The sequence below is a fragment of the Balaenoptera ricei genome, chromosome 6 (genome assembly GCF_028023285.1).
Source record: "Balaenoptera ricei isolate mBalRic1 chromosome 6, mBalRic1.hap2, whole genome shotgun sequence".
In the NCBI taxonomy this organism is placed as follows: Eukaryota; Metazoa; Chordata; class Mammalia; order Artiodactyla; family Balaenopteridae; genus Balaenoptera; species Balaenoptera ricei.
The window spans coordinates 99,203,779-99,218,584 of record NC_082644.1 but is presented as its reverse complement, the minus strand read 5'-3'; the positions used below and the strand labels follow the sequence as shown (position 1 = coordinate 99,218,584).

At 45.1% G+C, this 14,806-nt stretch overlaps 1 protein-coding gene across 5 annotated transcripts in view; it reads left to right on the top strand.

Moving 5' to 3' along the window:
* PTPN3 (protein tyrosine phosphatase non-receptor type 3) overlaps window positions 1-14,806 on the top strand; it is a 110,289-nt gene that overhangs the window by 27,590 nt on the left and 67,893 nt on the right. For all 5 annotated transcript variants that reach the window (XM_059925265.1, XM_059925261.1, XM_059925263.1 and 2 more), the window contains 3 exons: window positions 8,086-8,240; window positions 13,178-13,285; window positions 13,362-13,404. In XM_059925265.1, coding sequence (XP_059781248.1) covers window positions 8,103-8,240; window positions 13,178-13,285; window positions 13,362-13,404 — 289 coding nt within the window. In that variant the 5' untranslated portion in view covers window positions 8,086-8,102. The remainder of the gene's footprint in view (window positions 1-8,085; window positions 8,241-13,177; window positions 13,286-13,361; window positions 13,405-14,806) is intronic.

Genomic DNA, 14,806 nt, shown 5'->3' with positions numbered 1-14,806 from the left:
AGGGGAGAGAGAGAAAGCATATGTGACAAAATGTTAAGTTGAATCCAGGCCAATGGGGATGTACAGGAGTTTCATTTTTCTTGCAGCTTTTCTCTAAGCTCAAAAAAATTTGCAAGTTTTTATTTTATTTTTTTATTTTTTTTGGCTGTGTTGGGTCTTCGTTTCTGTGCGAGGGCTTTCTCCAGTTGCGGCGAGCGGGGGCCACTCTTCATCGCGGTGCGCGGGCCTCTCACTATTGCGGCCTCTCTTGTTGCAGAGCACAGGCTCCAGACGCGCAGGCTCAGTAGTTGTGGCTCACGGGCCCAGTTGCTCCGCGGCATGTGAGATCGTCCCAGATCAGGGCTCGAACCCGTGTCCCCTGCATTAGCAGGCAGATTCTCAACCACTGTGCCACCAGGGAAGCCAAAAAAATTGCAAGTTCTAAAATGCAGTCTCCTGGGTTCTTACTAAATCAGAATCTCTGTGGGTGGTACCCAAGAATCTGTATTTTAACAAGCTCCCCAGACTCTTAAGTACACTAAAGTTTTATTTAAGTCTCTGGTTAAAAAAGAGTCTCCTTTTAATCACTGTTTCTTTTTTAGCAACTTAAATATTAAGTATACATTCTTGCAGTTTGATTTAATCTTGATCTAGTGCTTGATAAATGATAAATCCCCATCCAGATGTTTGTAAGTTTTATCGTTAGGAGGGAATACCCCCTAATTACTTACTTCAGCAGGGTGTAAGGAACGCTTAGGCCCAGGCTAAGAACAGATTGGAACTAGAAGCTGGCCTTGTGGGAGGTGCAGCCAAGAACCGGAAAGTGGTGGTTTTCCTGTCAGTATGGGGCGTGGTCGGGAGTGATACGAGTGGTTATTAAGGCCCCTGCTGGCCCCACCCCAGCCCAGACTCAGCCCATGATGCAGCCCAGCTGCTGTGTTTACAGCGAAAAGGAGGAGGAAGCAATATTGGTATTAGCAGCTAAACAGATAAAACATTTATCTTAAATACATTACATACTGGTATTTGAGAAGCTCATAATCTGAGTCAGCCGCCTAGCATGGCTAATTGTATATGAATGTTTATTACTTTTCCATCTAGAGATCGTCTTCTGCTGATCAGACATCTGTTGGGGCTCATAAATAGCCAAAAAAAGAAAGAAAAAAAAATGGAAGAATGCTCTCCTGAGTTCACGAGGGAAAGGGAGGGAATTGGGTGACAGAGAAGGCCTTATATATTCTGGGAGACTTTTAAAATGAGCTGAAACGTGGATGATAAACGAGAAAGCATAACTATCCATGTTTCTCTGGAGGAAGAGGGAGGAAAGCAGAAAGTCATGCTAGGAGGTGAAGTGTGTTCCTCTGGTGGCCACTAGGTGGTGGCATTGGCCTAGGTCAGCTTGAGGATGATTCAGGTTGATTCCTGTAGGGAGCCAGCTGTGGTTCATTTGTGTGGTCTACTCACAAATTAGGTGTTTTAAAATCAGGACTGCTTTGTTCTTTTTTTTTTTTCTAACTGAAACTTTTGCACTCTTGAGTTAGAGATCTAGCTCTTATTCTTAAGAACAAGGGTATGAAATAACTTTAACACTTCTTTTTGAAATGATCAAATTGGAGTTGGGTTGCTTTCTGACTTTCTCTAGTGGAGAAGACTACTCCTCTCCCTTCTTCCTGCCTGTGGTTCATTGGCTTGTGAAAAAACAAAGGTCCCCAGGTCAGCGTGTAGACCCTCAGGAAACAAAGCATCACTTCTTCCCTGTCTCGGGCTCCAGGGCAAGTGATAGAAGCCTTGTGAGCCAACCCTGACCACGAGGGCACCCACGCCCCGGGCAATGGGCTCCTGCTTCAGGGTCCGTTGAGTTGGTAAAGTAGCTGACAGGTATATCACATCTACAACAACTGCGGGAAACACTAGTACAGTATATCTGTAAGTATTTGAAATCAGGATTGCGCTACAAAATCCAGAATCTACAGTCAGCACCTGACGGCACTGGAAGCTTAGCATTGTTTTTGTTTGTTTGTTAGTTTGGGCAAATTATGCTCAGAGACTGAGGCTGTCTTTACAGATAATTTATTTATCATGTGTTCACTGTGGGAATTATAATTTTTAATATGTCACAAGCCAGTAGCACACAGGATGTTGACTGAAAAAAAAATGCACAACCTAAAAGTTGAGCATTATGTTTTATTTGGCAGACTATCTGAGGACTTCGAGCCCAGCAGGCAGCCTCTCAGATAGCCCTGAGGGACTGTTCTGAAGAGGTAAGGGAGGAGCAGGATATATAGGGAGTTTTTTCAGCAGTGACCAAGTATTCGGAACTTCAAACTGTTCATTAAAGAAAACCAGATATCTCAAATTAAGGAATTTAGCGCTTTTCTATGTATGGGAAGATGCAAGAGTCTGGGCTCATTGAAATCATTCCTTTGATATGCACCTTAGCTCTTTAGGGCCAGTATCCAGTTCTTTCCCATCCAGAGTTCCCTAACCGTTGGGTGCACTGTTGAGGGTGGCTGCAGAGGCTGAGGGCCTGGCAGTGGGCAGCCCAGTTTGTCTCCATCCTGAGTTCCCTCAGGGCTCACCTTCAGGAGCAGCTGTAGTGGCTTGATGGCTGCAACATCCTTTGTTTACTGATAGGGCAAGCAACGTTTTTCATTCATACGGATTATGTCTCTTAATAAGTCAAGAAAGAGAGAACATACTGCAAACCAACAACACAGTGATTACACTGTTGTTCCAGGCAATGGGGAGATGAAAGAAAAATTCCAAGTTTAGTTGAGATGTACCTTTCTAGGAGGTGGTTCTCTTAGACTTCATCCTTCCAACCAAAAGCTGCTGGTTTAGGTCCCTCACTTCTGGGGCATGTAGCTTATGGGCGATTGCACCAGTGTTGCCAGGCAGGGTGGACTGCTCCGAAGGTTATTATTCCAGGAACCGTTACCTGGCTGGCACCACTGCCTATGAGGAGTAGCCTCGCCAAGGCAGGAACAGATGTCCCTTTTCTTCCTGAGACTGCTGCACGGTTTAACATCGCTGTTGACCAAAAGTAGCCTGGGCCTGGCAGGAGCAGGTGTCTCAAGACCTTTGGAGAGCTATTTAGATCAGCGAAGAGTAGCTTTGCCCAGGCTCTCAAGTTGCTGGTCAACCTCTTCGTGTTTAGTCCATCATGTGATGGCCACTAAGCTGTTACTGTAGTGTCAGTGACATGATGGGTCCTCTCCACTACAGGTTCGAGAGTTGGATAAGAAAGTCCTAATAGCCAACTTCAAAGCCATTTCATCAAAACAGGCTATTCAAAACAAGTTCAAACCACACTTTGTCTGAAACAAGCTTTCACAGCATGGATTTGAAATCATAAGTCAGTACACAACAGATTGTTTAAAAATGCCTTCTATTGAGTGGTATGTGTCACATTGTGTAGGCATTTACACATGGTGATCCTATGGCTCATGGCATGTAGTGGGCTCCCACCATCTCATTGCACTGAGATGTTGCCTAGGTCTATAATGTTTTGCAAGTATAATCTTTGTTAAAAACTACAGTCACAGTAGAACTTCTATTGTTATTGTGCAAAACAGATTCTAAAGCTGTAGCTGTTGTGTTTGTTTGTTTGTTTCTTAACGCAAAGAACCAGCTGGGCTTCCATGTTGTAAAGTGCATCAGCTGCAGATGAAATCATCTGTGGTTGGAGAGGCCAGTGTGTTCCTGGTTGGGTTGTAGCTTTGTTTAGAATTAAGAGGCTTATAAAGGAAGCCATAGAAACCTCAAGTTCCCTTATTGCCGCGGTACAGGAAACAGGGCTTGTTAGTCATCATCCATTGTCCTGACCGGATTGTTTAAGATAAAATTTCAAGACAGTCGGAAAACACCACATGACTCAATTATGTGGTTATTCAGCATCAGGCTTGCCCTTATTAAGGTTTGCTTTGGGAGTAATTGTGGGGAGAACGTTTCTGCAAGTTTCATGAAATACCAGATTATGATGTTGTTGGGTCCCAAGCCCTTTATTTAACAATCAGAGATCATGTGAGGAGGAAAAAGTAGGTCTCTTCTGGGTTGCTGGTCTACTTGAGTTTGTCAGCAGATGGCTACAGGATCACTCTGGGAACACCATTAACCCTGGTTAAGTTAGTAAGTTCCCATGGGTACACATGCTAGCACTGGACACGGAGATGCTCAGGTGAGAGCGGTGTGAAAATCAGCCCTACCTTTGCCGTGTCAGCCCATGTGACTTTCATTTGGAGGCTCCTGTTTGAAATCACCCTTGGTTTTTTTCTGTCCAGGGTTGTGATGTGATTTGCTCTCGGTTTTAGCTGCTCTGAGCAACTGCCCAAGTCTTGCATGTATACCCTCTGAATGGCTCAGATTTTGCTGAACCTATACAGTTGTCCCTCAGTTATCTGAAGGGGATTGGTTCCAGGACCTGCCCCCCCCCCCCACCAACCTTGGACACCAAAATCTAAGGATGCTTAAGTCCCTTATATATAGTGGCATAGTATTTGCATATAACCTATGCACATACTTTAATATACTTTAAATCATTTCTAGATTAATTATAATGCCTAATGCAGTGTAAATGCTAAGTAAATAGTTGTAAGTATGACATAAATGCTATGTAACTAGTTGTAGGCTCATGGCGAATTCAAGTTTTGCTTTTTCCAACTTTCTGGAATTTTTTTTTTTTTCTGAATATTTTTGATCCGTGGTTGGTTGAATCCAAGGACATGGAACGCTTGGATACGGAGGGTTGACTGTGTTCTAAGTGCGACCATCTGAAACACACCCTGAGGTTCCCTGAAAACCCGCTCCGCTCCTCTAGCCGATGCAGGCCTGGCTCTTCCTTTGAGGGCTTCCCAAAAAGAATGTCATTCTACACCACACCCCAGAATGCTGAATCACCATCTGTGGGTGGGACAGGGACAGGCATATTTTCTGAAAGCTCTCCAGGTAATTCTGATGTGTACCTCCCACGAAGAGCCACACTTGAAATTGTTCTATTGTATCTTTTAAAAAAATTTTGTAACCCACCCGAAATTCTTTAGACAAGGACTAAACAATAAATTTGACATTTCAAATTCAGTGTAGTTAAAGCATTATGGAACACATTTGTTGTCTTTTGGTAACTTTTGGTCTTACTCAGAAAACGCATCCCCGCTTCTGATGACATTTTCCTTGGAAAGGGCAAGGTGGAGGTGGCGGCGTGGGTGGAATTTTGTAAGTGACGACAAGTTCCCTTCCACTGCCATTCCCAGGAATCTTTTTTATTAATATTTGAGGTTTCCTATCCCCATCTGCAGAAGCAGGGAGGTTTTCTTGGAGCTTCTGAAATAGGATTAGGGGCCAAGGGCGCCCTTCTGTCCTGGGTGTATCTTCCACATAGCTTTCATCCCCTCTGTGTTTTCACTGCCTGCAGCTAAGCTGTGCTTCTGTGGTTCCCGGAGGCTTGACTCTCCTCAGGCCTCTAGTCAGCTTTGTCCTCACACCTTCCTTGCTGCTGATTTCCGAATCTTGATCTTTGGCCCTGCCCGGACATATTGGTGCTGCTTTTCTGGCTGTGTGTGACTGCCCTTCACAGTGTGGACCCTGGACCAGCAACTTCGGCATCACCCGGGGGTCCGAGAAATGCAGGTTCTCAGACCCCACCCAGACCTGCTCGCGTTCAAGTTTGCATCTTAACAAGAACCCCGAGTGATCTGTGTGCACGTTACAGTGTGAGGGGCATTGGTCATATGGGACACCACCGCTCTGTGTTCTAATTGAAGCCTCCACTCTCATCCCATCCTTTTGTCCTGCCTGTTCCCACCAACCCAAGTTTGTCTATCAGGTTGTACTATTTTTTTTCCAGACTATCAGTCTTGGCTTCATATTTCATTTTATTCATTGATTCATTCAGATATTTATTGACTGCCTACCAGAGCTAGGTATTGGAGATGCAGTGAGCAAAACCAGACCCAGTTCCTGCCCTCGTGAAGCTCAGCTTCTAGCGGCAGAAGCAGATATTAAATACATCATCAGTCATAAATGTGAAATTATGATGAGCACTGTAGAGAGCCTATAACAAATATATGAGTCATTAGGGACGCCAGGGAAGGCTTCCCTGAGGAGGTGATCCTTGTGCCAGGCACTGAGGCCTGAGTAGGAGTTCCTCAGGTGAAGAAAAGCAGAAAGAGCTTCCCAGGCAGAAGGAACAGCATGTGCAAAGGCCCGGCTCATCATAGAAAGTTTACAGAGAATTAATTTTTAAAAGAACATTAAATAGCTCCTAAGTCCTTCATCTTTATCTGGTCTTCCACCCAATCTTGTCAGATTTACACCTCCGTTCCTAAGCTGAGGAGCTGGCCTGGACCCTTGTCCCTCCCACCGGCACAAAGTGACCACGTGCTCGGTTGCATACCGCTTTAGTCTGTTAGTGTAACACTTTACAATTGCATTCACTGATAAAACCGCTTTCATTACTGTTCCCTAATATACCATGCTCAGATTTTTAAACTGCTCTCTAATTCCCTCTTCGTTCATGTATTTTTTTTTTTTAATTACAGTATACTAGGTGTGCTTTATTTATTTATTTATGGCTGTGTTGGATCTTCGTTTCTGTGCGAGGGCTTTCTCTAGTTGTGGCAAGCGGGGGCCACTCTTCATCGCAGTGCGCGGGCCTCTCACTATCGCGGCCTCTCTCGTTGCGGAGCACAGGCTCCAGACGCGCAGGCTCAGTAATTGTGGCTCACGGGCCTAGTTGCTCCGCGGCACGTGGGATCTTCCCAGACCAGGGCTCGAACCCATGTCTCCTGCATTGTCAGGCAGATTCTCAACCACTGCGCCACCAGGGAAGCCCCATTCATGTATTTTTAAAGTAAACTTTGTTGAAATATACATACAAAAAAAGAGCACAAATCATAAGGGTAGAGCTTGGTGGATTTTCACAAAGTGAGTACACCAGTGTTATTAGCACCCCAATTAAGAGATGGAATATAAGCATCCCAGAAGACCCCTGGACACCCCCCAGTCACTACATGCAGAGGTAACTGCTATCCTGTCTTCTGTTGATTAGTTTTGCCTATTCTGAACTTTATGTAAATGGAATCACGCTCTACAGGTCATCTATTGCGTCTGGATGCTTTTGCTCAACACAACACTAGAGGAATTCGTGTCGTGTGTCACAGTAGTTCATTTATTTCCTTTGCTGTGTAGTCATGCATGGTGGGACTCCACCACAGTTTATCCGTTCTGTTGGGTCTTTTACAATTTGGAGCTATTATGAAAATTCTTATGCATGTCTTTTAATGGATAAATGTATACCTTTCTGTTGGGAATATGCCTAAGAGTGGAATTATTTCACAGAATGTGCATATGTTCAACTCTCGTAGATACTGCCAAACGGTTTTCCAAAGTAGCTGCACTAATTTACATCCTCACTAGCAGTGCCTGAGAGTTCCAGCTACTCCACACCGTGGCCAACCCTTGGTTTTGTTGGATTTCATCATAGCTGTTCTGGTGGGGGTGTGGTTCTGTTGCTTTGAGGTTTTAGTTTGCATTTCTTTGACAACTAATGTTCCCATTTTCTACCTAGTTGTTTGTTTTTTCTCTTTTTGATTTGTGGGAGCTCTTTATATATTCTTTGTAGTTATATATTGCAAATATCTCTGTGGGTCTTTTTTTTTTTTAAATAGTCTTTTAATGAATAGATGTTCTTAATGTAGTCTAATTGATCAATAAATATCTTCATATTTTAAATCATTTTTACATCACATTTAGTTCTGTAAAAACTTAGAGGTGTAATACACAAATATATAAAGTTGTAAAACATTAACAAATTTAAAACCTGGGAAATATAAATTAGAAGATTTAGACCAGGGAGATAATAAGACACAAATAAGCCATATAATTCTCTGAATGTGTTATAATTGAGCAATAAATATTGTTTAAAGCTGCTTAGAAGTCGGAACTCAGATGGAAACATGGTCTGTTATCTGGCTCTCATTTATCTGAGCTCTTCAGACAGTTTTGTGAGGGTCAAGGCAGACAGGTGAGGGATGGATGGAATGGGAGGTATGTTCACATGGAACTGGTAATTTGCACCTCAGAGCTAACCAGGTGTGTCTTCTGTTACAGGTTATTCAACGATAGTTATGACCTCCCGGTTACGTGCGTTCGGTGGAAGAATTAATAACATACGCACCTCAGAATTACCCAAAGAGAAAACTCGATCCGAAGTCATCTGCAGCGTCTGCTTTCTAGATGGCTTGGTACAGACCTTTAAAGTTAATGTGAGTTCTCCAAATTTAATTTTTTCTGAATTAATGCCCCTAAGAAATACTTTTCATCTCTTGGTTTATAAAATGAAGAGAAATTATTTTAAATTAAAAGCTTGAGGTCTCAGATCTTGTATGTTGAGATTGAACTAGAAATAACCTTAAAAACTTTGCCCATATTCTTGCCTCTACCTGGCGTGTCTTTCCCCCTCTTCTTTGTGAACTGTGTGAGTCTTAGATGTTACTGCTTCTGTGACATCTTTGACTTCCTGAGCTGATTCTCCAATAATGGTGCCCTGTGTATGCTTTATTAGGGCCCCTGTCACATTGCATGAATAGTAGTTGTCATTATCAGGTTATATGTCACTCTTTAAACTGTGAGCTCCTGGAGAAGGGCGATAGTGTCGTTTCCCCTGTGCCTGCCTCACAGCAGGTACTCATTAAATGTGCAAATGGTAAATGGCGGGTCCTTTCTGGAGGGTAGTGAGATGGTTAGCCTTCCAGATGGCAGGGCTCAGGGAGGGCCTGGCTTGTCCCACCTCAGGCAGAGGCAGGGCTAGAAACGGGGTCTCCAGTCCTACGTCAGCAGTAAGATACCTGACCAGTAGCCGTCCCTGCTGCCTCTCCCCTCCCCAGTCACCACTGGGTGTTCGTGACCTTTGTCTGTCTCTCCCGTCCTCTGGCCAGTTCTAAGGGGGTCGCCTCCAACCCCAGATTGGCTGCCAGCATCTGCCCCAGCCTGGGAAATTCAGTGTGCAATGGAAGGCATCAGAAAGAGAAGAGAGGGTACCGGAGAACAACTGGGGGATGTTAGAAGGCCACAAGAATTTGAAGGGTGACAAAAAGTGGTCCCTGCTGGGGTCTTCCCCCACCCATGAGTTTGCCTCCTGCTGACCCCAGGTCACTGTGGACGTTGGTGGCTGAGCAGGCAAGAGAAGAGGGCAGTGTGCATGAAGTCGCTGCACAGTGGCTGCTCTGTAGAGGCCCCGAAGGTCTCTTCCAGTTGCTGTAAACTGACAGCTTAGTTCAGACATGGCTCCTTTGTTAAAATTTATATTGTCTGTCTTAGAGCTATTCCTCAGCCATGTATCTTCTTCCCGACAAGAACATGAATGTTTATTCAACACATGTTTACTGAGCACCTACTACATGCCAGGCTTTGTTCTGGGTACAAAGAATACAGCAGTGAACAAAACAGAGCAAAATCCCTGCCCTTTTAAAGCTTACATCCTAGAGGGAGGAAACAGACCATAAACAAATGTGTACTATGTCAGGCGGTATCATGTACTTAGAAGAAAAATCGGGATAAGGAAGGTGGAGCGTTAAGGACAGGGCAAGGAGTGGGGTTGTCAGTTGTCATTTTATAGAAGCGATTTGGGAAGACCTCACTCATACGATGACATTTCAGAGGTGACCTAAAGGAAGTAAGGGGAGGAACTGTGTGGTTCTCAGGAGGAAGCGCATTCCAGGTAGAAGAAACAGCAGAGCAAAGGCCCTGGGGCGGGGTCCCCTTCCCTTAGTGTGGTTGCAGAACAGGCTAGAAGCCAGTGCCTCTGGAGTGTAATGAGGAAGGAGGAGGGGAGGAGGCGAAGAGGTCAGAGAGATAACAGGTGATGGGTTGTTTTGTTTTGTTTTGTTTTTCCTAACAGCCGTTTCAAAAGATTTTCTTTAATATCGTAAAATATCGTCAAGGACAAGTGAGCTAGCAGACACACATGCACCAATGTGCCTTTCGACAAGATTATCCCCTACTCCCACATCAAGGTGGACGTGAGTTTGGAGAAATGAACACAGCAGATGGTACAGACAGAAAAAACACCGATAAAAAGGATGGAATATAACGCTGTACTTGGTTATTTTCCTATGTCACAACAGAACATTTTGGTGCAAATAGTTAATTTTTTCCTCTTTTCCACTTAAGTCTGGAGAAAAAAACCCAACTTTTTCTGTAATAAAATAGATGGGGGTTTATTTGTCTTGTTACTTTTTTAACGTAACTTTTTTCCTCTTGAGGGGATAGGGAGATTGTGTAGAGCCTCGTAGGTCATTCTGAGCACTGGCTCTGTTCTGCATTGGTGAGTTTGGTCAGAGACCTGACATGATCTGACTCAAGTATCACTTTGGATGCTCGGTCGACATTAAACTGGGAGAGGGGGTGGGGGAAGGGCTGAGACTTTTAGTCTGTGGGAGAGACCATGATGATTGGACAGGGTGGTAATGGGGCTAAGAGTAAACCAAGTCTGGAAATACTTTAAAGGTGGAACCAGTGGGATTTGGGATGTGAAAGAGGCCTCAAGGTGACTCCCAAGGTTTTTGTCCTGAGCAGTGGGCAAGATGGAGCTGCAATTTATAGAAATGGGAAAGCCCGCAAGAGGAGCAGGTTTGGGGGCAGAAATAACTGGTTCTGTTTCGGACATGGTGAGTGTGAGATGCCTGTTTACTCGTCTGCGTAGAGATGGCATTAGGTATACAAAAGAGGAGTTTAAGGGAAGGGTTTAGGCTGGGATACATATGTGGGTGTTACCAGGGTAGATGCGGTACTTCAGGATCACCTGAGAAGTGAATAGACAGGAGATACGAATGAGGTTCGGTGTTCAGCAGTTGGGGGGATGAGGAACAAGCAGGACTGTCTAGGGAGATAAGGGGAGGCCAAGAGGGAATGAGAATCCCAGGTTAGGATGTATTTTAAGGAGGAGGAGTGATGAGCCCTGTAGAGGAGAATGCGGACAGCATCCACCCAGAGTGATAATCACGTGCCTGGCGTTCAGTGGGCACCCAGTCATCTTCGGTTACGAATGCCGTTGGTATCGTCACTGCTGCCTGTGCTGCCCCCCGAGCCTCCAGCAGCCTGGTCAAGGCTGACTCCCACTGACCTTTAATTTGAGGGCCTGGTTGCGACTTCGAATCTCTGTCACTTTATATGTTTCTGCTCCTGGGGGTCATTTGCGCTGTCGCATTCAGATTCTTCAGCCCAGGTCATCTTATGACCCGGAGCGGCCATCCTCGGGGAAGCTGACCTGGACGTCGGCTGTTCTTAGCTCCTCCCAGAGAGCGAGCCTGTCACGGACAGTGACCTGATGTAGCCGAGATGACCTCTTGTGGGGCCGGCGCCGGGCCGGGAGGGCTGTTCTTAACAAAAATGTATCCTGTTTCAATTCCTTTTGAGAACTCGGTGAGTCGTGCAGATACTGGAATGGATGAATTATGCGCTCCAGAGGGGAGAGTGGCAGTGTGGTGGTAATGTGCAGACTCTGGCATCAGACGCTCCCTTGTCAGGCAGTCAGACCATCCGTCGGCTGACAGCACAGGGCGCGGAGCTCTGAGGCCTCTGTGTGCTCGTCGGCACAGGGCATGGTGCTGACAGCTGTGTGACATTGCTGCGAAGATTGGATATCATATATAAAAAGTGCAGAATACCGTGGCAGGCTCCTTGTAGATGCCCAGTAGATTAAAGTCATTAATAATATATATTAAACATAATATAAAATCATACAAATAATCATTTCAACAAGGGGAGCAGATAGCTCTTTGCATCAAGAGTAGCTCATCATTTGGAGGGAGAATATCTCATGCTTTAGAGTATGTGGACCAGGTCATCTTTTCCACACTGTCCTGATTCCCCTGGGATGGGAGGTGACCTGGGAAGTGGAGGAAGCAGCGGGAACCAGGGCCCTGGGGCAGGAAGGGGGATGTGTTCAGGACACAGGCGGTGCCTTGTGTTCCCACACTGTGGGCCAGATAAGTGAGTCTGTCCCGGTGCCTTGTGTTCCCACACTGTGGAGCAGATAAGTGAGACTGTCCTGGAGAAGTGGCTGCAGGAGGGGGTGACAGTTATCTAATTCTCCTCATCCTGGTCATGGTGACCTGTTTTCAGGTACATCATCTGCTATCAGGTGCTCAAAAAAGCTGCCTTTGCTGGTTCTATACTTGGTCTCTTTCTGACTCACATTGCCCTTAAGTCAAATGGTTTGGTTCAAAGGATTCCCAAGAAGTCTGCCTGTTAGAGAATTCGAGATTCCCCACCCCTGTGCCTTTGTGCTGGGCCGTCAGCTTGATGCCTTTTCTTAGCTCCTGCGCCTGGAGGGAGGGCGTGGCACTCAGCCCTGTCAGCCTCCCAGAACCAGGTCAGGGACTGCTTTCCCTTGTCCCCAGGTTGAGTCACCCATTTGTGTTGTCTTGTGTGTGTTCACTGTACCCCGAGTTGTTCTTTGGCACTTGACACGCCGAGTTATGGTCGCTGCTTGCACGGCTGGCCTTTCCAGGAGGGCAGGAAAGGGACACATATTATGGCCCTGTCCCCACGCCCAGCACTGTGCCCGGTCTGAAAACACTGAGTGGCGAAGGTGTCTTGAGTCCTGCTCTGGACGTGAAGTGTGGTTGAAAGTCTCCACTGGCTTCTCACTTCAGATGCCAGGGAGTAGGGAAGCAGATAAGCCTCCAGTGTCCCCTGCCAGATCACTTGGAGGGTATTTCCAATGGCATTTGAGTATTCTTAGCTGTCTTCCCCTTCATGCTATTAGTAGAGTTTTCCTCCCTGTGTATACTTGCATGGCGCCTGAGGAGCCAACATAAACCGACGTGGGATTAACATTTTGCTGTGGATAATCCGTGGGTAGGTCACGGGGAGTTTACTGTCATTGGGATACCTGAGTTTTCCAGTTTAGACACTATCACTTGGGAATCTCAGCTAAGAGGAAGGAAGAAATCTTAGAAAATTAAATTAATCTCATTCTCTTAAATCATATTTATCTTAGCCCTACTTTCCATATGTTCCGTGGGGCTTCTTAATTTGGAATTTATTAAATTCTTATTAATATTTCTTATTGTAGGGTACCTGTGTGCATGAAATCTCTCTGCGTGTTTTAACACCTTCTTGCCTGCAATAAAGACTTTTAAACACCAGTTCTTAATTTGTTTTAAAATTTTGCCCACTGGACTTTTTTTTTCCCTAGAAACAAGATACTGGTCAAGTTCTCCTGGATATGGCTTACAACTACTTGGGCGTGACCGAAAAGGAGTATTTTGGTTTGCAGCACAGTGATGACTCAGTGGACTCTCCTGTGAGTACCCTCCCTTGAAGACTTGCTGGGCTCCCGCTGGGTTTGGTTTTATATCTTATGTTTTCTTATCCAACAGAGATGGCTTGAAGCAAGCAAACCCATCAGGAAGCAGTTAAAAGGTGGGTGTGACCTTCCCATGTCGGTTGAACACTAGGTATTAGTGTATCGTGGCCCATTTCTCTCCTCCAATCCTCAGCGTACCTGTAACATCTGGTACCTGGATTCCAGGTGGTCCAAGAGACGTGAGTAAGCTGACTTCTCCCTGTCTGACTTCTGAGTTAGCAGAGATGCTTCCAGATCAGCCCCCAAGGGTCCTCACCAAATATGGGCAAGAAAGGGAAAGGTGAAAGAAGACAGCTAAGAGCAAAGGAACCCACGTTTCATTTTATAGGAAAGAAAGGGGAAGGAGGATGGCCTTTTTCAGCCCAGTGTGAGAGCCAGAATAGGAAAGACAGACAGACAGACACACACACACACACACACACACACACAGAGTCCTTTTCAACAGCACAGTTCCATTCACAGGAAGCAAAGGCATGGGTAAATAGTGTCACAGACGTACACGTGAGTGTATCCCAGTGCTGTAGGTTAATTCCCAGTTAGGTGGGTTTTCGGACCACACCTCACTGCACCCTTCACCTGGTTTTCCAACATCACGCTCTCTGTTCCCCTTTATGCACCTTATGCCCCAAACCTGGCTGACATGCAGGGCCGCACACGCACCCAGAGTTACAGAACCACCCACAGGTACCCAGGTACCTGTACACAGGTACATTCATAGGTGCACACACACCATTAGAGTCTTTGATACAATCCAGAGATAAAGACAGAAGGTACTACTGAGAAGGGAGGGTGGAGCCCATAATGAACTAATGTAGAGGAGATCAGTGAGGGAGGCAGGGTGGGAAAAGCTTGAGTTTCACAGAGCCAGAAAGTGCTGGAAAGGGCCAGTGAATATATACTGAGTAATGGAGAGGAGAGAAATTGACGTGAAGAAGAGTATGGGATCTTAGCAACACAATCTGATCTTCTTCTGTTGCCACATCCAGCAAAAGAAATGGGCTAATTTTATCCTTGCAAGCAAATGGACTCTTGGCGTTGTTGCATAAAGCCATATTTGAGTATATTAGCTGTGTAATATTCTCTACTGTATTAATCATTTTTAGAATTCACTTTGCATTATAAGCATGAAATATTTTCCAGTATAAAAATGATTTTAAAATGCAGAATCAAAAGACTCAGTGCTATAAGTCTGGTGTTATCATTGGCTGTGTGACCCAAGGCAAGTCACATCTCCAAGCCTGGTGGCTAATCTGTTTACACAGTGCAGTCGACAGCAGCCTAGCCTACGTATAGTCATGGCGGTATTTAAATTCAAGAGTGTACATGAAAACACTTGAAAAGTATGAAGTCATTATATATGTGAGAGATTACTTCTTTGTGAGTTTTGTATAATCTGTTGATTTAAGGATTTTTAAAGTTCCTAATACAGATAATGGAGTGCATTGTTTGAACACATCC